The sequence below is a fragment of the Echinops telfairi genome, unplaced genomic scaffold (assembly GCF_000313985.2).
Source record: "Echinops telfairi isolate 266 unplaced genomic scaffold, ASM31398v2 ScPeMD7_25;HRSCAF=90, whole genome shotgun sequence".
Classification (NCBI taxonomy): domain Eukaryota; kingdom Metazoa; phylum Chordata; class Mammalia; order Afrosoricida; family Tenrecidae; genus Echinops; species Echinops telfairi.
The window spans coordinates 1587876-1608700 of NW_022103922.1; the positions used below are offsets into that span (position 1 = coordinate 1587876).

General features: G+C 64.2%; 1 protein-coding gene across 6 annotated transcripts; it reads right to left on the reverse strand.

The window, feature by feature from the left end:
- SEC16A (SEC16 homolog A, endoplasmic reticulum export factor) lies at window positions 1–17689 on the reverse strand. 6 transcript variants are annotated; one of them, XM_045289208.1, is made up of 31 exons: window positions 14852–17688; window positions 14361–14771; window positions 13433–13542; window positions 12438–12535; window positions 11952–12078; window positions 11443–11623; window positions 10934–11093; window positions 10142–10284; window positions 9798–9859; window positions 9533–9671; window positions 9193–9438; window positions 8454–8551; window positions 8200–8281; window positions 7978–8095; window positions 7753–7864; window positions 7545–7650; window positions 7254–7394; window positions 6090–6203; window positions 5839–6007; window positions 5571–5750; window positions 5123–5205; window positions 4310–4441; window positions 3696–3776; window positions 3554–3610; window positions 3280–3391; window positions 2857–2994; window positions 2685–2779; window positions 2304–2378; window positions 1780–1839; window positions 1396–1473; window positions 1–1078 (listed from the first exon to the last, which is right to left on the reverse strand). In XM_045289208.1, exons 1-31 carry the CDS (start codon window positions 17519–17521, stop codon window positions 1022–1024), a joined length of 6435 nt encoding a protein of 2144 aa, XP_045145143.1. In that variant the 5' UTR covers window positions 17522–17688; the 3' UTR covers window positions 1–1021. The 6 variants fall into 6 exon arrangements, with proteins under 6 accessions (XP_045145143.1, XP_045145142.1, XP_045145144.1 ...); XM_045289207.1 differs by having other exon boundaries at window positions 1711–1839; XM_045289209.1 differs by lacking the exon at window positions 1780–1839.
- Window positions 17690–20825: the final 3136 nt, after the last annotated feature.

The window sequence follows — 20825 nt, forward strand, 5'->3', positions numbered from 1 at the left end:
TGAGCGCGCAAAATATTTTATTTAACAATCTGCAGTGTAACAATTTGCATTTAGGAAAAATAGCAGCTCCCGCCTCGAGGAAGCGTCTTGAATCAACAGTGGTTGGCAGTCTACTCGGCAGTCCCAGTGGTCAGACCCACGGCAGAGCCACAGGACGCTGCAGTCTCTTTGAGGGTTGGGAATAGGAGGGCCTGCAGGGGCGGTCCCCTGGTTGACTGACTGTACCCCACCCTCAGACACAGACGCTGACTCCAGCAGGTCTGAGGCAGTTGCTGAAGCCCTTCAAAGCTTCCGGGTGGGGTGGGGTGGGGGTGTCCCTATGAACACAGCTGAGAGTCAGTCTCCCCTTTGCTGCTTCAGATCCAGGCGTGGGGACAGGGGCAGAAACGAGAGTTCGGGCTCTGCCTCTGCCCGCCCTTCACCATAAGCCAGCCCGAGAGCACGCCTTCCCTGGGGCCTGGCCCATGACCCCGTCCCACGTCAGCCTTGCAGCCAGCACTGTGGGTCCCTGAGGATCAGATGGATACCCAAGTGAACTTGCTGTGTGCGGCTCCATCTCGGTAGGGGCACCGAGGATGTGGTTGGGCAGGGCCAGCACCCCTGTCCCATGCTATGGAATCAGTCACTGGTGGTCCCAAATGGCCACAGCAGAGGAAGTGGAGCTGGACAAGCCACCCTGGCCGGGAGAAGGCCTTCCGTGACCAGGCAGACCAGACACTGGCCCAGTGAGGGCCGCCTCTGCGTGTGCTGCTCCCGTGGCCCCGAAGCACGGAGTGAGGCAGGAGCTGCAGCCTGTTGAGGGTCCCTCCAGCCTCACCACGGCACACAGGGTGACACCCTGCCGGGCTGTGGCACCCTGCGCCCCGGCCCTCTGCAGGCAGACACGCTCCTCTCCTCCGGTGCCTGGGAGCCAGGGGGAGCAGTGGGCTTGCTGGGCAGTCGTGTCTGAATCACTGGGTGCACATGGCCACCGGCCCTCGGCAGAGAAGTGGGGGTCCCAATGCTGAGGGCAGCTGAGCAATCAGTCCAGAGCGAGGTGTCTCCTCTGGCCCATCCTCCCTCCGGAGGCCGCAGACACCTGCTCGAGAGACAGACAGACAGCAGCCTGACCCGACGCCCCGGCTCACCACCAGCCCAGGGTTTGTATTCTGAATGCCACGGCCCTTCCCCGAGACCCTTCCTTCATTAGCCCCTCCCAAACACATCAGTCCGACTGGACAGGCAGGGGTGATGGAGGAGCGAGCCCACAGGGAGAGAAGCCAAAGAAAACTGGGGATATTCTCCCATCAAGACCCTTGAGGGAGCTGCGGGCTCTGAGCACAGGATGGCGGGCAGTGTCCCATGTGGCCTGATGAGAGTGGGGCTGGGCCTGGGTCTCCACTGGCAATCACTTACCTGTGCAAACTGGGCGGGGTTGTAGAAGGGCACGGCCCCTTCTGGGGGGAGCCCAGCAGGAGGCTGGTTGCTGGGCACCTGTGAACCACACCTAAATCAGACCAGTGGGCAGCGTGCACAGGAGCCCTCTCTCCTCCCCAGTGAGGACCTGAGCCACCAGCATGGGGCAGAGCCCGCACCGAGCATGTAGGTGGCAGAGATCAGGAGCAGCTCAGAGGAACCCACATTTCAACACAAACCAGTCCTGCCAACCCCCGCCTCTGAGCCCAGGCCGCTGGCCCCCACCAACGCCCATGCCAGGGGCAGCCGCCTCACCGCCCACAGCCCCAGCGCTTGTTCCGGGCCGACCGCATAGAGGAAGCGAGCCAGCCAGCGTGCAGGTACCTGGTCAAAGTGCTGGCTCACTTCCCGCGACAGCGAGCTCAGGGAGCTACAGCGCGAGAGCTACAAAACAGCAAGAACACAGGCGGACAGAAGGCGGTCAAAGGCCAGGGCGCCCCCGGCAGGCTCAGCCTCAGGGAGTGAACGCAACCAGACAGACAGAGAGACTGATAGCAGAGGGACAGTTAGCCAGACGGCGCTCAGAGGTAAGTCAGTGCAGCGACACACACAAAGACAAACGACAGTGAGAGGCCAATGTGTCCAGCGGCAGGGTCAGTCTCCGACAACCCTGAGGTGCCATTAGAATCGGAGACACCCCCAAGCGGGAAGCGGCTGGACAGGCTCCTGTCATTGTGAGCTGGGACCAGGGGCTGTGCGTCCCAGAATCTGCCGCACTTGCCGAGGGGAGAGCGAGGGCCGGGGCTGGTTGGTAAGCACCGGTTTCGCTCCAGCGGCCGGGGCCTGTGGTTCGTGTCTGTCCACAGAAAGCAAGCCCTCTGCACCAGGGCAAGGTAGCCAAGGCTCACCTCTCCTCCCCGGGACGTGTCCACGCTGCAGGGCGGGAGCTTGGAACCAAGGGACCTCGCTGCAGGAGTCACAGTCTGCCAAGAGAAGCGGGCAAGGCGGCAGTGACCAGGTCCCACAGCAGGCAGGCAGTTCACCAGGGGCAGACCAGTGGGCTCTCCTCTGAGCGCCCTTGCAGCCTGTCCATTTCAGGGGAACCTCCGTGACGAACTTCAGACCGGTTCTTGGAGAACGAGGCTGGCCCAGGCTGCCTGCTCTGGAGGCCAGGGTGGGCACCAGTCTGTGATGCTCACAGCCACGTCTCAGAGGCCTGCACAGGCTGAACTGACGGCCACCTTGCTTTGTGCAGGTGGTGGCAGGCGACAGCCCCTCCCGAGACTCACCTTAGTCTCTGAGGTGGGCTCTGGCCTAGTTTGTCCCCCTGCTGCGGCCTGTCCACCTGGGCTCCCCACTCCTGGCGACTGGGGCTCCTCAGTGTCTGTGAAAGGAACGGGCTGTCACGTGTGGCCCTCAGGGAAGGCTGCTGCAGGGCTGGGCTCCTGGCTGCTCGCTCACCTGAGCCCGGGGCGAACACGTGCACAGGAATCGGGAGGGGGGCAAGGGGAGCAAAGAACTCTGCGGGAGCGAGGACAGGGTCACCTCTCGTGGTCCCACTTGGGTTCAAAACGTCAACGTATCGAGCTCGGGTCCCCCCTGTGGAGGGGGAGAGGCACGAGATCAGCCCACAGACCTACCCTCCCACCCCCATGGCCTCAATGACAGGAGACGCCATGCTGAGCAGACTGGGTGGGCTCAGGCACTGTGCCTGGCCTCCTGCAGCCCACTGGGGTCAGAGAGAGCCACAGAGGCAAGCTCAGCGCCGGCAGGACTGACATCTCCACTCAGTGGGCTCATGTGGGTAAATCCCCGTCTCCTTTCACAGGTGGGAGACGCCCCGCCAGAACCCAGCGTCCCACATGCTCGCCTTCCGGCTGGTACCTGCTTTCCTAGAAAACACGTTCACCGCAGCTCTGGGGGGGCCGCCAGGGCCAGGAGGCGCAGCCTGAGGAGCCTTGGGAAATGCTGTTGGAGGTGGTGGGGGAGCCTTTTTCTGCAAAAGGAAGACAGCCTCAGAAACCCGCTCGTGGAAGCGTGGGGCCTGCCATGTCGCGACCAAGGCAAGGGTTTCCTTCCGAGGCAGCAGGCGCCAGAGAGACAGAGACAGAGACAGAGAGAGACAGAAAGAGAGAGAGCACCCCCACCCCCAACTCACCCCCTCTTCTGGTTCATTCAGATTCACCCACTGGTTTTTCTGCTCGTCCCAGACGATCTGTGGGCGGAGAGGGAGGGAAAAGGAGCCTCAGCGGCGTCCACATGCGAGGCAGCACCGCAGATTGGGCAGACCCTCCGCTCACCGACTTGTTCTTGTCATCTGGCAGGTAAGCCTCTGTCTTCTTCTTCCCGGGCAGCCACCGAGAGAACCAGGACTCAGCACTCTGCACAGAAACCATCAGAGAGAGGCCAGCACGTTAGCACACACTGCGACACGGGACGCAGCGCTGCTGCCCGGAACATCTGCTCTTTCTCCCCAGGCCGCTGCCCATGTGGCCCTGCCCCACTCCATCCCTCTTCAGAGAAATGCAAGTACTTGGCAAGGGGCTGCCTCCCTCCAACAGACCGACCCCACCCAGCATTGTGAAGCTGTGGGAGCTCGAGGTGGGGGGCGGGCCCCACCCCCAGGGGCAGGCCCCACTCAGCACTGTGGAGCTGCCCTGCAGCCCCTGGGGCGATGGCCGGCTGCTCCTACAGTCGAGCAGTATTTACCCCAGATCCAGAGAGCGCTCTGGAGCGGGCACACACACAGAGGAAGCTCTGCAGCCTACAGCCCATATGGGGCTTGGCAGGGGTCACCTGGGGGCACAGCAGGGACCTGCCAGGGCCCACATGTGCACATGCAGGGAACACACGTGTCCGCACATCAGTCAGACTCGGACAGCGCGTGTCCCCCGGGCTGAGGTGGGGCTGCTACCTTTTTAGGTTCACTGGCTTCTTTCCTGGCCCCCTTCACAGGCCTCTTGGGCTCAGACTCTGCTGTCCCGCCAGAGTCCACTTGCTCCCACCCCAGGGGGGGCTCCAGGTCCTTTGGCGGCCTGGCTGAGTCCTGTTCCAGAGAAGGGCAGGTCAGGCTCACCTGTGGCACCATGGGCACAGGGAAGAAAGCCCAGCAGGGGGCAGTCTTGTTCAGGGGTGGGGGGCAGGGGGCGTGGTCAGGGAAAGGCCAGCTCTGCTCCGCAGCATGGGCACTGCTGGAGGAGGGGCTGCACATGCCGAGGGAGTGCCAGCTGCGCTGCTGCCTGGCGGTGGGACAACATGAGCGCGCGGCCCTCGCCCACGGTGGCGAACGCTCACTCCCAGCAAGTCACTGGGCACACGAGGAAAGCTCCAAACAACCGCTGGCAAGGAGCCCTGAGCCCGAGCAGCTGCTGCTCTGTAGAGAAGGTTCCATAAGCCCAGTCTAAGCCCATGTGCCCGCCCTCCAAATGCACTCTGTGTTGGCACAGACCCTGGCCAACACGACAGCCCGGTCCAGGAGGGTTCTGGCGTTCTGGCACAGGAGAGGGTAACGCTGTTCATCGGGCCGAGTCTGTCTCTGCCCAGCAATGGTGCCTCTGGGGGGCTCTCCCTCCCAGGCGCATCCCTCATCGGCTCTTCAGAAAGGAACCCCCGAACACCTTCAGGAGCCCCGTGGCCCTGTGTGCTCTGCTCATGGTGGAAGGGGGCGGGATGCACTTCACCTGCCGAAGCAAACAGCTGAGACACCCAACAAAACACCAGCACGTACCAGATGAGGTGTGTTCCCGCCAAAGTCCTCTTCTCTGAGCTCTGAGTGCGTGTCCCTCCGGGGCAGCTCCTGGGGCAGGGTCCCTATCAGAAGCGACAACAGGCCATGAGCAAGCAGGAGCTGGTGGGCCCGAGGCAGGCACCGTGCAGGCCCAGGTGGGATCTGAGGGCATGTCATCCAGTGGCCGCTGCCTCCGTCCGTCCTGGTGTACGAGCAAAGCCAGCTCGGCGCATTGCAGAGTCCACGCCCACCGGTCTGGCCTTGTTGTCTGTCTCAGCTCCACCCCACAGCCCACGCCAGCAGCACAAGCATTCAGCCTGGGCGCCTGCTATGGCGGGAGCTGGGCCCCAGCGCCCCTCCCGTCTAGACAGACAGGGGCTGCGACTTTCCCAGGCTCCCTTGCCAGGCACCTCCCCAGACAGGGCCCAAGTCTGATGCCGGCACCCACCTGGGTCCTGCCACCGGGAAGCATCTTGAGGCAGGCCTGGGCACGGCACTGTGGGGTCCGGCCACGGGGACTCTGGGAAGCCAATTGCGGAGACTGGGGGCGCGAAGCCAGGCCCTGGCTCGTTCAGGCCCGGGGGCGGCACGGGGAGCATGGGCGCTCTGGCAGGGGGTGTCTGAGGAGCTGAGAGGGCAGCAGAGGGAAGGGCATCACCAGCCAGAGCCAGGACGTCGTGTCCACGCCACCTCGCTGGAGCTCTCCCCGGGCTCACCTGAGGGCAGCAGATGCACGCCAGGGCCGGAGAGCTCAGTGCCCGGCAGGGGCAGTGCCAGCAGCGGGGCCTGGGGGCCTGGGGCCTCGCACGGCTCTGCCTCGGAGCTTGGCGTGGCAGGACCCTGTGAGGAGAGAGCTCCGTCCTGCCACCAGACCGTGGCGCCTTCCTGGGGAGACAAACCAGGCCCGTCAGAGCCACCTCTGCCCGTGGTGGCCCCTCGGCCCAGCTCCTCATCCTGTGGAGCCCACCTGCACCTGCTTCTCCACCTGCTGCAGCTGGACCAGCCAGGCAGGCTCCACAAAGGCCTCCTCTTCCGGCCTCTCCTTCAGCTGCGGGTCGAAGAGGCGTAACTTGGAGGCCACCTGGGACGAGCAGAGACGCGGGCCTGTGACTGTGGACAGCAGCAGGCCACAGTCCTCTCCAAACTCCCCGGGGCCTGGACCATGAATGAGGCCTCTTGTCGGCTCGGACCTGGGCTTGAGGTGTGCCCCTAACTGTGCCCATGTGGCAGTGGCTGCCTTGGCCCTCCCTGGGGCTGTGCCTGCGTGAGCCATCAGGCCTGTGCACATACCCACGGGGACTGAGGAGAGGGTGCAATCCTGGATCCAGCTGCAGCCACCAAGGGCTGAGAGCCTGCCTCTGCTGCGCCTCCCTCAGCCTTCCCAGCCCCTCTACTCTCGGGGCCTGGGGCAGCAGGACGCGAGGAGGGACAATGGGTGGGGAAGTGGCCCCCAGCCAGGCGCCTGCCCTGAGCAGCCGTGCTGGGCTCTTTGCTCGGGCAGACCCGGCCCCCAACTAGTGCCCTGAAAGCCAGCACCACGGGGCCGCAGCCTCTCGTCTCCCAGGGTGGGAGTGTATGGAACAGCTCCCGCTGTGCCCCCATTTCCTCTGACCCTGCCAGACGGGTGGCACAGGCACCACTGCCCACTCTGAGCTGAGGTCTGTGGCCTGGGTAGACGGCACGGTGCTGGGAGGGTGAGGGACCCGGCTAGAACGTGCGGGAACCACCCATTGCTGGGCTGGTGATGGGAGCAGGGGCTCCCTGACTACTCCTTTATTCTGTGTGGGTCTGTAAGTTTGGAGCACAGTTCTAAAAACCCCTATTAGGGAAGGGAAAACGGACCAAGCAGTCACTGTAGGCAACAGCCCTTTCCAGAAGGTTCCACCCTCACTAACACGTCTGAGTGGGGCCTGTGGCTAGGACTGGACCCCAGACACTGCAGTGAGCCCACTGTCTCAGTCTTATCCGGGGGTGGGGGTGGGGGTGGGGGGTAGGAGGGTCACACTGGGACAGGGACTGGAGCTCCAGGGAGTCAGGGAGATGGGTGGGGAAGGGACAAGCTTCCAGTGCCAGCACTCAGTCACACCCACCTACTGGCTTCCCCGAGGTAGGTGGGCGAGGAAGGACGCACCTGGACCAGCTGGCTGATGAGCACGGCCGAGTGGGCCTGGGGCTGTGCCAGCACGCTCTTGGCGATGACCTCACAGTAGTGGAAGGCTTGCGTGGCCAGTCCCATGTCGGCAAGCCGGCAGGCATAGATGAACTTGAACACCTATGGTCGCCCCGCCCCAGGGGTCAGCTGTGGCGTCCACTGCAACTGTGGACCCCGAGGTGGCCCCTTCCCACCCCCGGTGGCAGGAGCCTTGGCTGTCGCACTGGGATGTGGCAGCTGCAGCCCCTGCCCCGCCCTGCCCTGGAGCACCTGGAAGTGTGGCAGGGAGCAGGTGTGGGCCCCGAGGGACTGCGCGTACTCGTACGCTTCCGTTCTCTGGATGGCTTCGTTGATGGCGAACTTCGAAAATGGCAAACTGTTAGACAGAGTGGCATGTGGGTCTGGCAGGGTCACCAGGACGGGCAGCCTGCCCACCATTTGGCCCTGGAGGAGCTGCCACCATGCTGCGGGGCCTCACCTGTGGTTGGAGCCAATCAAGACCAGCTTGGCCGATTTCTTCGTGTAGACTCCAAACGCAGCCTGGGCCATGAGGTAGCAGAAGTGTGCCGCGCCCAGGAGACCTTTGGCAGCTGCGGGACACCCAGAGACAGCATCAGCACAGGCAGAGGGAGCCGAGTGGCTGGCAGTGGTGGCAGAGCCCGCCCTCGAGGGGCACAGGCAGGCCCGAGGCTCAGAGCCTTACCCAGCGTGTCTCCCATGGTGACCATCGTCCTAGATGCCACCTCCAGGTTGTCATTCAGGTTGGACAAGACCATCGCCAGGTGGGACCGCCAGTCTCCCCACTTCTCGTCACCGCAACACTGCAACACGGAGCATAGAGAACATTCCAGCCACCCGCTCCACCTGCTGGTCCTGCTGCCTGAGGACGGCCAGGGGGTGGGAGCAAGGACCTGGGGCCACCCACCGTGGATGCCGCTGGCATGCGCCCGGACAGGAGCTGGTAGACTGTCTGCAGGGGGTCATTGATGGGCAGGCTGTTGGCAAACCTGGGTAGGCAGAGAGCCGGGTCAGTCGGGGCCTGCCCAGGACTTGAGGGCACATGGCGGGTGGCCAGCAGCAGCCTGAGTTCATCTTCACGGCTGTCAGACACGGGGACCACCAACCACACAACCCAGAGCTCGGGACAGAACCCCAGCGCAGGCCAGCTGGCGGCTCTACCTGGTCATGACTCTGGCGTGTGTCCGGCTGTCCATCTTACTGGCCAGGAGCAGGGCATGACCCCACAAGCCTTTCTTCATCGCAGACTCGAGCGCGTCCTGTAAAGCACCCGGGGGTTACGGAGGCCAGGGCACCCGAGCGATGCACACGTGCACGGTGTGCTCGCAGCAAGAGGGCCTGTCCTCAGGGCCGGACTCTCGGACCTGGAGCCTCTGCTTTGGTGTATTCCCCCTACTCCAAGTCCTATTGCCGACAGGTGTTTCCAGAGCCACACTGGCTAAGCTCGACCCCCAGACCCCAGCGTCCCTGGGCTCTGCCGGCACCTTCATGGGGGCAGTCCCCTCTAACCCCACGGAGCACAGACTTGGGACTGGTGGTGGTGAGGCTAACACCCGGCATCGGGGCCAGCAGTAAGTGCTGGCTGCTCTCAGATACACGCTTTCTTCACGTGGCAGGGACCATCCAGAGACCAGTGCCCACTGCTACCTTCCTATGGCCCCCAGCTCCAGCTGCCTAAAACACCCTCTCCCCAATTCGGGGAGCGCGCTTCTCTGCCTTCCAGGGGGTGGTAGGGTGGTGGTGGTGGTGTTGGTGGGTGGGGGTGGTGTGTGTGTGTGGTGGGGGGGGGGGGGTCTGTGTGTGTGTGTGTGTGTGTCCTAGAATCCAGGTCACGACTACACGGTGCCGAGACCCGGACAGGCAGGTGTGTTCCCCCACCGCCCCAGGTACATCCATTCACCTTCCTGCGGCCATAGAGCAGCAGCTCCCGGAAGTGCTCCGTCTCCTGCTCCAGGGGCTCGGTGCCAGCTGCCTGGCTATCGGTCAGGAATGAGAGCTGGGCCTCCCCCGATTCCTCTTCCTCCACCTGCTCCACAGCCTCACTGGTGAAATCGATGAGGTTCGCCTCGTTGGGCGACTTCCCAGGAAGCCACACAGTTTTGTGGTCACGCAGCAGGAGTTCTGCGATGTCGGTCCCCACCACGGTCTGCGGGTCAGCAGGGGGGGGCAGTCAGACCAAGGGCGGCACCTCTCCGGGAGTGTCATCCTGCACGGCTCCCCAGAGCCCACAAGCAGCATACCCCGTTCTGCCTGCACAGGAGGACGATGAGGCTCCAGAGCAGGCTGGCCGATTCTCTGTCAACGATGCTGTCGCTCTGCAGACACCTGGTCGCTTTGTTCTGCGCAAAGTTAATGACGTCCACTTTGTGAGTGTCGCATCTGCAGAGAGAAGGGCTCTCAGTGCCACGGCAGCACTGCACCCCCAGGACAGCGTGGACCTCGTGAGGACCCTGCAAGGCCTGGGTGCCAGTGTGTGTGCACAGGCGGGCGGCAGGCAGCACGTACTTGCCGAGCGGGCCTGGGAAGGCGCGCATCTCGTCCTGCTCAGGGCTGTGCTGTAGCAGCACCTGCAAGAGGGGGGTAGGGTCACATGGCCGCCCGTGTGGGACAGAACACCCGATAGTGAGACCCCTGCTTCCTCCACAAACTGCGCAGGGGCCCTGATCCACACGGTGGAGGGGCCAACCTGCTCAGCCATCCCAGGACTCTCAGCCCAGCCAAATGGATGACGAGACCCAACAGCAGAGCCAGCGTGGGCGCAGCTGCGGAGGGAGGGCCTGGGCCCCCAATGGAGCAGGTCCAGAAGCCAGCTGTGCCCACGGAGAGCCCCGCGGGCGGGGCTGCCTCACCTCCATGCTGTGCACCTCCACCAGCGCCGGCTGTCCCTCTGAAGGCAAGTTTGGGATCACCTTGACGAGCTGCCCACCAGGACCAAACCTGGCGCAGACGTGGGGCACTGAGAACTTCTCGGGGGACGTGGGCCTCGACGGGGCTGTGGGACGCAGGCCGACAGAGACCAGTCACCCTGCGCTGCACTCAAGGCTGGCATCGCCTGTGCCCCCAAGCTGTCCCCTGGACGGCGGCCGAGCATGTGGCTCTCAGGGCCTGCCTGTCACCAACCACAGAGAAACCCAGAAGCCCAACCTCTCCGAACGGCCCGACTGCCAGAGCCTGAGAGAACTCCCACCTCTGGGGCTGTGTTCTCACTGCTCCGGGTGAGAGCCCCTGGGAACAGACGCCAGAGAAGCAGGAAGCCCCTTCTCTCATGCCCGAAGAGGGGCCTCAGGGAGCACCCCGCTGGGATGGCCAAGGCCCAGCATGGGCAGAACGGGAAGAAGGACGACTGCTGGCCCGGCCTATGCGTGAGCCCTTTGCGGAGAAACACCATTTCATCAGCCCTGGGGCTGTGCACGGACGGAGCTGCTTCCTCCCTAACCGAGTGCCCAGGTGGCCAGCAACAGGGCACAAAGAGGTGCCAGCCAAGAGGTTGGGCTCGGGTGTAGGAGCAGGGCAGCCAGGGCTTGGGGGCACTGAGCCCAGACAAGCTCAGACCTGCAGGGAGAGCCAGGCCAGGCCCCACAGATGCCAACCACCCTGTCAGGCCAGCGCCTCATGGGGCCTGTGCCTCCCTCTGGGCCCACCTGACTCAGTCGTGGGCCAGCTGGCATCTGCAGGGTAGCCGTACTCGGGGAAGCCCTGTAGGCTATTGAAGTTGCCGCCGTAAGCGCCGTAACTGTAGTCCCCGTGGAAGGAACTTGGTCCGGCCGGGGCCTCCATGTGGTGGTTTCTGTGAATCTGACTCTGAAACACACAAGGGACCCTACTTGGGGGGGCGCTCGCTGGGCTGGGGCACCATGTGGGGAGCACAGGCTGCTAACCGGAGGCTGGGGGTTCACATCGCGATTCCCCAGGAAAGAGGCCAGGGCTAGTCTCATAAAGGGGCAGTGCCCGTGTGCCCCAGGCTCTGGTCCTCGAACCAGCAAGACAGAGGCGTCACACGGGCTCCTTCAGACAGCCCACCGGCTCCTCAGCGCCTCCACAGGCTCACTTCTACCCAGCCCTCGCCAAGGCCCTGAGGGCGTGTGCCAGGAGGACACCTGCCAGGAAAGGGCCTTGTGTGAGTGAGTGCGTGTGTTGGTGGCATGCCCACCTGCTGCGAGTGGGTACTGAAGCTGCTGCGGCGGCTGTGCAGGCTCTGGGCTGAGTGCTCGCTGTGGACACTGTGCCTGTCCCCCTCCTCCCCATAGGGGTCTCGGTGCAGCTCCAGGTCCTCCTCAAAGCTGGACGCGAAGCGGGGGTCGTACCTCCAGGAGTCTTCGTCCTTGTCAGCTCTAGAGAACGTGGGGCAGCAGCTCAGGACCACCGGTGACTGACTCCCTCGAAACCCAGCCTCCCCTTCCCACTCAAAGCACAACCCGCAGGGCCCCCAGCCCAGCAGTCCACCCCCTGGGCAGTCAAGGCAGGCCCAGCGTTTCCATTACAGCCAAGGTTCTGCCCGTGCAGCCCAGACAGGCAAGCCCGGGCCCCTGTGAGCACCTCTCTGTCTCTGGGCCGCAGGGCCCATGGAGAGAGGCCACCCAGTGCACCACCCAGGCCCGAGGATACAGAGGCAGGGAGGGGTACACCTTTGCCCTCCTGCAGGGGAGCTGCTTGACCCACCTGTCCCCATAGGCATAGGGCTCCTTCCGGTAGGGGCTGTACTGTGCATCGTACCAGTACTTCCGATCATAGGCACGGGCATCCCTGAACCGAGCGGTGTAGTGATAGGGGTCCCAGCGGGCAGGGTCTGGCGAGGGAGGGAGGGGTTGGCGGGGAGTGAGGGAGGGGTTGGCGGGGAGTGAGGGACGGCTCTGCAGTGGCCTGGGCTCGTCAGAAACAAAATGTGCGCCTCACTGGCCATCGAGTCCACGCTGCCTCCCAGGTGACCCCTAAGGACAAGGCAGCCTGCCCTGTGGGCTTCCGAGACTGACTGAGTACAGGGGTAGAAAGCTCCACCTTTCTGCAGAGTGCGGCTGCTGGTCTCAAACTGCTGACCTTGTGGATCGCAGACCAACCCAGTGTCACCACCACACTCCCGGGGCAATGGAAAGGACCCGAAAGCGGCTACCAGGAGTCTGGGGCCCTGAAACACAGCTCCCGACCCACCTCCATAGTCGTACTGGCCGGAGTAGTAACTTGCATAGTAGTCACTCTGGCTGCTCCATCCTCCTTTGGAGGAGTAATACCCTTCCGGGTAGCCCGGCCTACGAAACAGAGGCTGGTCAGCAACACCTACAACAGCGGCCACAGACGCAAGCCCCAGCCCCGGGCAGTGGGAATGTGCTGGCCCAGGGTCAGTCCACTGTGGCTGCAGGGCCACCTGCGGCTCTGTGGCAGGTACATGTGACCTGGAAGCAAATAAAACTTTCACTTTTGGGGAACGGTGATTTCGTTGTTTGTGAAAATATATTCACTGGTTTTAATTGTGGTTTGGAAGATGACTGGCTCTTCCATCGGAGAAGTGTGCTGACTGCTGTTCCAGCCAGAGGGGCCCTTGCTCAGCAGGGGGATAGTTGGGAGGCTGGAGGCCCTGTGGGTGACAGAGCCAGCTGCACGCTCTGGGGGCAGGGCCAGGGGGCCATCCCACATCCCAGTTCTGGGCTGGTGGCACCTGTAAGGCCAGCCAGGCGTGCTTGAGGCCAGTTCGGTCTGCGGGGACACACAGTCTTTACACTTATTGGGATCTGAGCTACACACAGGCTGTTCTCATGCCCCCTTCAGTACAGCCCAAGGGGTCTCGCCCCCAGAGCAGGGGCAGCAGAGCAGTGACTAGAGCAGCCGTCCTCTTCCCAGGGTGACCAGCAGACCCAGAAGTTTGCACAAGTGGGTTTCCATCCCAGCTGACCCGCCTCCTCACCAGAGCAGACGTTTACGACACGCGTGTGCCCCATGTTTGCACGTGTGCATGGCGGCAGCAGGGAGCACCCTGATAAGCGAGCACAGGGCAGCAAAACCAAAGAGGCCGAGGGGACAAAGGGCACCGATAAGGAGAAGTACACAACCAGGTACCGGACACGCTGGGAGGGAGCCGCCCGAGGCTACACAAGAGTCCTGTCGCCCTGCAGGTCCCTCCCCACAGGCTGAGGAGGGCAGCCACCCACCTGGGGGCCGGGCGGTCGGAGCAGTGGCTGGCCCGGGAGCTGGGCCGCTCGGGCTCGGGGCAGCGGTAGCCGTCGGCGCTGTCGTAGGGCCTGTAGGCACTGTAGGTGTCCTGGAAGAGGGCACGGCATGGAGTGTCAGGGCACGCACACACGGCCAGGCCGGCACACTGCACCCCCACCCCACCCCAACAGGCAGGGGCAGAGCCCGACCCCCCCAGGGCTCCCTGGCTCTTCTCCTTCCTGTTTCCCCGGGGCCTAGGTGCCCATCTGCGCTGGCAGCCCCTTTCCTTAGCCACCTGGTGCCTGGGGCGCAGCTGGGACACAGGCTCCTGCAGCACACCAATGGCCTCTGCACTTGTGGGGGGCACTGCGCGGACCCCTTCGTTCCTGCCTGTGGCTGGGGGCTCTGGGCGCGCAGCCACGTGAAGGACAGAGGGGGCTTGCCCTGCTCAGGCACCCCGTCCTGAGCTGGCAGCAATCGCCCGCACACGGATGCAATGGGTAGACATCAGAGGCCATGAGGCAAGAAGCCCAGGCACCTCCATTTCAGCCTCTGTGTACCCAGTCCTCCCACCCGGCACAGCCCATTGGAGCAGCACTCACCACAGCTGTACTGAGGGGACCCTCTCACACCCCCAAGCTGTGACGCTTGTGCCAGCTCCCTTCCCCTGGCCTTCCTGATCAATCCCTCAGCCTTGAGCTACCCGGCCCCTCCCCCACCCAGCGCCCTGGCACTCAGTGCACTGCCGGGGGCCAACGCAAGGCAGACGGTGACGGGGACAGGGTGACAAAGGAATGAGGCTGCCTGGAGCCGGGGGTTGCTGGGCAGGCACAGGACTCTCTGTGACTTCTCCAAGACTCAGACTCACCACAGGGGCTGCACAAGAAAGCAGGTCCCCCCTCCCGTGAGCAAGGACCCTTGGCGTACCTGGTAATAGGCAGGAGCTGTTGCGGGCTCCGGCGGGTACTGTGGGGGGTACTGCGAGTAGGCGTCATAGAAGGGTCTGTAGTAGTAATAGGACGAGTAGTCTGCGGGCAGGGGAGGCCACGGCAGCTCTGACCGCCCGGCCACTTGGCTTGAGTTGGTGGAGGTGACGGACACGCTGGAGAACCGAGGTGGGCAGGGCTGCGCCTGCTGACCAGGGTCGGCCAGGGCGGGACTTGCTGCCGGCTGTGGGGTGGCACCATGGGCCTGGTCTGGTGCTGGTGGGCTTCCCGGGCTGGGAGATCCTAGCAGCGCTGCTCGGGGCTGTGGTGGGGCCACTGCCGGCTGCGGTGGAGGCCCCACCTCGGGCTGGGCCCTTTCTGCACCCTTCTGGCCTGCACCTGGCTTCGTCATCTGATGGCAGGAGAGGTCTGAGTTCGGCGGCCCAGGCGTTGGGGCACGAGGGGTCACTCTCACCCCCACAGCCCTCTTACCGTGAAGTCCAGGGCTCCAGAAGACACTTCTCGGCTGCTGTCCCCAGGCACTGCCCCAGGGGGGGGCACATTCTCAGCATCCCGGCTCCTCTGAGCACCTGCAGGAGGTGGTTGGGCCAGCGTGCTGGCAGGCTGAGTGGCCAGCCTATCAGGACTAGCCGCCTGTGGAAAACCACTCGGGGCCAGGATACCGGGCAGTGTCGAGCTGACATGGGCCCCAGGTAGGCCCCTCAAGGAGGGGGTGCCTTCCCCACAGGCTGGCCTGCCCCCCACTCCAGAGTCACGCTGGGCCAGGCCCCTCTCGTGAGGACCTGAGGAAGACACAGACAGACTGCTGGGCGGAGCAGCCGAGGCCTGCGGGCTGCACACCGACCCTGGGGGTGGAGAGGCCAGCAGAGCCATGTGGCTGGAACCAGAACTGGCCTGTGGTGGGCCGGCCTCTTCCTCGCCCACCTTGGGTGGGTTCTCCAGGTTTTCAGATGCACCGACGCCCTCCTGGCCCCCGTTGGGGGGTGCAGGGCCTGGCGCATGGGACTGCTGCCCACAGAGGCCCTCGTCCGGGGGCTGGACCACCTCTGGGGCCTGGGGCTTGACGGGGACGTAGAGCACAGGAGCAGCGGGGGCCAGGAGGACGTTGCCCCCAAAGTCAGGGAGCTCGTTCTGGGCCCACAAGGTGGTGGCGGGGCTCTCACACTTTGAGGTCCCATGGGCCCTGGCCGAGGGCCTCTTCTCGGGCGTTGCCAGTCTGGTCTCCGCAGATGGCCGTCCCCCGTGAGGAAGCCCGTGGCCGGCGTCCACAGTGCTGCCGGGAGCCAGCGGCATGAAGAGGGTCTCCATGTTGTCGGGCGGTTGCTCCAGGTTGCCCGGGGCGGCAGGGCCCCGCGGCCTCCTTTGGCGGGTATGGCTGCCCCGCACCTCCCCAACCACATTGGCCTGATCGGCCTCCATCGGTTTCACCCCAATCATGTGGGAGCTGACGGGCTCAAAAGAGCTGTTAGCACTTGTCTGGAACACCCCCGTGGGCTTCGGAGGGCTGGGGGTGGAGGGTGGTGGCAGTCGGGGCCGGAAGGGCTGGCTTCCGGGCGCCGCCTCGATCTCCGCTCCCACAGGGGACGAATCGATCTGCTGGAAGAAGCTGCCCGGAGCTTCCTCCTCGGGCTTCCCGACCTCCTGTTGGATGAAGGTGTGTGCCAGCTCCTGGGGGCAGAGCGCGCTCCCACCCGGTGAGCCTTGGCTGCCATAGCTGGAGGGCACACCCTCGGGCCTGAGGGGCAGCAGGGCTGTGTTGGGGCCGTCCCGATGTGGCCCCCCAGCCCCAGTGTGGCTGGTGACACGATGCCCAGAGTGGGCGCTGTACCGGAAGGGCTCACTCGGGGGTGACGGGGGCAGAGGCAGCGGCTCACTGGGCAGAACTTCCTGGTTCTGGACAAATTCCAGGTTCTCAACATTCTCCCACCGTGAGCCAAGGGCGCTGTGGGTTCCCCCACCCGCAGCACCACCCCACATCTCCACGGCTGAGTTCCCAGTGGCTGGCTGGCTGGTCTCTCCGCTGGGACCCTGGAGAGCAGGCTGGCAGAGGCTGCCTGGGCCCAAGTGTGCAGCGGGGGGAGGCTGGCCAGGGGCAAAGGCGTCAAATGAAGATGGCCCCGCTGTGCCTACGCTCTCTGTGGACCTGGACAGGTCCTCCTCGTTCTCCGCCTCCCCGCTGTGGGGCAACAGGGAGCCAGCCCCTGAGCTGGGCCCCGGCCACGGCGGGTAGTGTTGGCGGTGGTGGGCGCTGTGGCCCTGAGCAAGTGGGCTGCCCACAGCAGGCTCTCCTGGGCTCTGCCTAAACCCCGGGCTCACCCAGGCGGGGCCCACCCTGGGGCTCTGGCGGAACGTGTTCTCAGGGTCAAAGGGAGTGGCAGAGAGGCCCCCACTCTGAAGGCAGGCTGCCTCGCTCCTCTCGTCTTCGGCCCAGGGTCCCGGCCCAGGGGCGGGCGGGTGGTAGTGCTGCTCATGGCTCAGGCCCTGGTGCCCACCAGGCTGAGGGGTGAGATGTGGACGGACGGCCCCGTGGTGCGGGGGCTGCAGCCCACCCTGGGCAGGGGGCCAGGGACCAGGCACTTGCTGGGATGGCTGAGGGAAGGACGTGGTCGAGGGGGCCCCAGCCCTGTCGTGGGGGTCCTGTCTGCTGAGGGGGCGGGCTGGCCCGGGTGCTACCCCCTGCAAACTATCAGAATTCACTCTGGGAACAAACTGAGGAGGGTCTGGCGGGCTGGGCAGGTCAACAACGGAGGCAGGCCCCCTAGCTGGGCTCCTGTCGGACTCCGGCCCAGACAGTCCCGGAGAGGTCAGGGGGGCAGTGAAGGGGCTGCTGCCCATCCCGGGCTGTGGCAACAGGGTAGGCCCTGGCTCGCATGGTCCCTGAGATGGAGACAGAGCAGGCTGCTGAGGAAACCTCGGGTTAAGGCCCGGCCCAGGGTCCAGGGACGCCTCCTGAGGCACCTGCCTACTGAATGCAAAAGGGTCCGTGACGGGCTGCAGGGGGCACGTCACAGGTGCTGATGGCGCAGGCCCGGGCGCCCGTCTTCTGTACGGACTGCTGGACCAGAACACGGTGCCGCGAGGGGTTCCCATGGGAGGTGGCCCAGGCACGCCTGCTGGGGCAGTGGGGGGCGGAGGCTGCATGGCGGGGGCTGAAGAGGGAGGCGTTGCTTGCAGGGAGAAGCCAGCCCAGGCTCTCTTTCCTCTGACCTGGGGAGGAGAAAGGACCGTGAAATGGGGCCTGTAGCGCTCTCACCGCAACCAGGACTCAGGGCAGAACAGAGCCGTGTGACCAGTAAGGAGGGGCCAGGGCTTCATCCTGTCCCTGTCAGCGAGCGGGGCTACCCCTCTAGCTAGCCGGTCACACGGGCGCCCACCACGCTAGGCGAGGGCCTATGTGTCGGTGACCACACGCGGCCCATCTCCACCGAGCCTCACCAGACCTAGTGACACTGACTCCGGCCTCAGACAGATGCACCCACTAGTGCGGCAAGACCTCTCAGGGGAGGGCGCGCGTGGCGATGACGTCAGATCACCTATGGAACCCGTCTCCATGGGGGGCTCACCCACACGTCCGTGGGCCCTGTGGCTGGAGCCTGGCCACCATGCCACCTGAGTCAGGACACTGCTGTGGAGCAGGGCTGGTGGTTCCGACACCCCCCAGAAAATGCACAGCCGCTCTAAGACACCAGCGTCAACCAGAGCGCCTCCAGCCAGGGAACTACGGGCACAGGGCCCAGGGTGCCAACGTGGAGGCAGGGAGGGTCCTGAATCGCTAACCTCGGGTCTGTGGCAAAACTCCAAGAACTCTGTCTTTAGCAAGACGCACCCGCCAGACGCCGCCCCCCCGCCCCCGCCCCGCCAGAACAAACAGCACAGGTGTGCGTTCTGTTTGCTGTTGGGAAGCTCCCGGATAGGCAGGCGAGTGAAGACATTTGAGAAGGTATTTAAGTAAAGCTGTTTACAAATGTAAGCTCCCGCCCCTCGGCTGAGCCCTGGTCCTGGCAGTGGGCTAAGTGTTGGGCTACCAACCCAAAGGTCAGGGGTTCAAACTCCAGGGGGGAAAGATGAAGTCGGCTGCTCCTGCCCAGACGGAGAGCCTCGGCACCCCCACCCCCCACACCGAGGCAGCTGTGCCCAAAGGCGCCTCTGTGCCTCCGTGTACACACTCACACAGCCCCGCTGGCAGCCCGACACCCCCTGGACGCGAAGGACGCCCTTAAGGACCGCACCAGAAGCGTCCTCAGGATCTGTGCCTCCATTCTGAACAGAGACTGCTTACAGCTGGGTTCTGTATGTCCTGGGAGTTGACTGGGCAGGACAGCCCCCTGGCACCCACAGTCCAGCTCCAGCTGGGTCCACAGTACTTCCACAGAGATTGGGGAGAGTGCTCAGGGTCTGCAAGTCCCCCCCGCCTCCCATGTCCCTCTCAGGAGAAACAGAAGCACATGCCAGGAGAGGACAGGGAGTGCTTTCCGCAGTTCACACGCACTAACAGTGTTCCAACTTCAATCACTCATGGCCTAGAGGACTGGTCCTTGGGCACGCACCACCATGCCCAGACCCAAGTCTGGGGTCAAGTGGCGTGACCCCAGGAGGAAAGGCCGGCTAGGACGGCTGTTGAATAGAGAAATCCTAGCAGGATCGGAATGCCCTCGTTTTATACTCCAACATCCATTTCCCTCGCAGGACCCTTCTGAAAACGAGTTTCCCAACCCCACTGGACCAAGAGCTGTCCTACAAACGCACACCGCCGCTCAGCTATGGGGCTGTTGAGTACGATGTCCATTTTGATGGGAACAATCTTGTTTTCTTTTTATCTTTTCCCTCTATTCAGCCGCAGAAAAACCGTGCAACAGCATGCCATCTACAACACCACGGGGACCCTACTCTGTGCCGCACGTCAGCTTAACCTTGGAAACCCGCTGCTCTCCTGCAAGAAACACTGTGCGTGACCTTAGCGCTTCAAGCAAGCTGCCCTGCGCCTCTGTGAGGAGCCCTGGTGTGCTGTCCCGGCTACGAGCCGCGCTGCTAACCGCAAGGTCAGCAGTTCAAAACCACCAGCTGCCCTGTGGGAGAGAGACAAGTCTGTAGCTCGCAGAGCTGCAGTCTCGGACACGCACGGGGCAGTTCTACCCCGTCCCTCAAGGCCGCTGAGTCAGGACTGACCTGAGGGTCCCGAGTTTGGTCGGTGGCGTAGTGTTTACACGTTGGCCTGCGGTCACCCAGGTCAGCAGTTCGAAACCACCAGCTGCCCCCATCAAGAGTCCCGTCTCAGAAGCCCTCAGGGGCGGCTCTGCCCTGCGCGGTAGGGTCGCTGTGAGTCGGCATCAACTCGATGGCAGGGAGTGTGGTTTGTTTTCTTGGTGCCTCTGTGAAATCCTGAGAGCGCGCGCGCGTGCGCACATGCGCGCAGTTTCACTCTCTTTCTGGCTGCTGAGCAGAGATGGAGGGCAGGGGACACGCACACGCACACACTGTTCTTCTCCCAGGACCACCAGCCTCAAGCAGGAAGTGTCTACACCAGGTTCCCAAACGGATCTGACCTACCACTCTCTTTTCAGGGAAAAGCCCTGAGCGCGCCCTTGGCAATGACAAACCTGTGCGCTGCGGCCCACCGCCCAGGACAAGGTGTGGGTTACATGCTTCTGCGGCCACCTTGGGAAAGACTGGTCTACACCAACTGAAGCCCCCAGCAGTCACCAGTCTGAACGGACAACACCCCCCACCCCACCCGCAGCGGTGGCCAAGGTGAAGTCCTGTCCGTCTGGACACACACAGACAGCTCAGCTCCAACTGATCCAGGGCACCTCGAGGCTTCAAAGAGACACGAGGAAACCCAGGTACCGCTGAAAATGACAAGGGCCCCAGGGGTCACACATGAGAAGGGCTGGAGTTCACACCTGCAGGCCACCCTGAAGGAGACTTTCTGTGTGGCCTCTCGGGTCACCGGAGTGGCTGCTAAGGTCAGCGAGTCACACCCAGAACCCTAAGGAAGCGCCCGGGCTGCTGGGGAGCAGCCGGGCTGTGTGGTGCTGAAACCCAGGGGGCAACTGCCTGCTGTGGCCTCCCAGTGCTGGGGGGAGGAGAGGGGAGTCAGGACGGGCACACCTGTGGCCCACCTGCCAGCACAAGCCCTCCCGGTGCCCCAAGCCCTTCTGGAAGCCAGGCTGCAACGGCGGCCTCCTGGAGGGCTGTCCGTGTCCACCCCCCAGCCCTGGACGCGAAACACAGGTCCGGCCACCTCTTGCAACACCCGGCCACCCTGCCCGGGAGGCACGACGGCCAGGGCCCGCTCGCTCGCGGAAGTCTCTCAAGCAGCGACGAGGGCCAAGCGTCCGCGGACACAGCGAAGGAGACGCCCCGCCTCCCTCACGCCGCCCGGGGCAGGAGGTCACCGCAGCCCAGGGGCGCTGGTCGGGGAGCCCAGGTCCACGTCGGCCGCGGC

Bases quoted from the DNA above. Each gene is read 5' to 3' on its own strand.
- SEC16A (XM_045289204.1), bottom strand. From the start codon at position 17,521: ATGCAGCCTCCGCCCCCCACTGCCCCAGCAGGCGTGCCTGGGCCACCT. The intron at 9,860-10,141 runs GTGAGGCAGCCC...CCCCTCTTGCAG, and splicing joins TGGAGGTGCACAGCATGGAG to GTGCTGCTACAGCACAGCCC. The intron at 2,379-2,684 runs GTGAGTCTCGGG...TTCTCTTGGCAG, and splicing joins AGCCCACCTCAGAGACTAAG to ACTGTGACTCCTGCAGCGAG.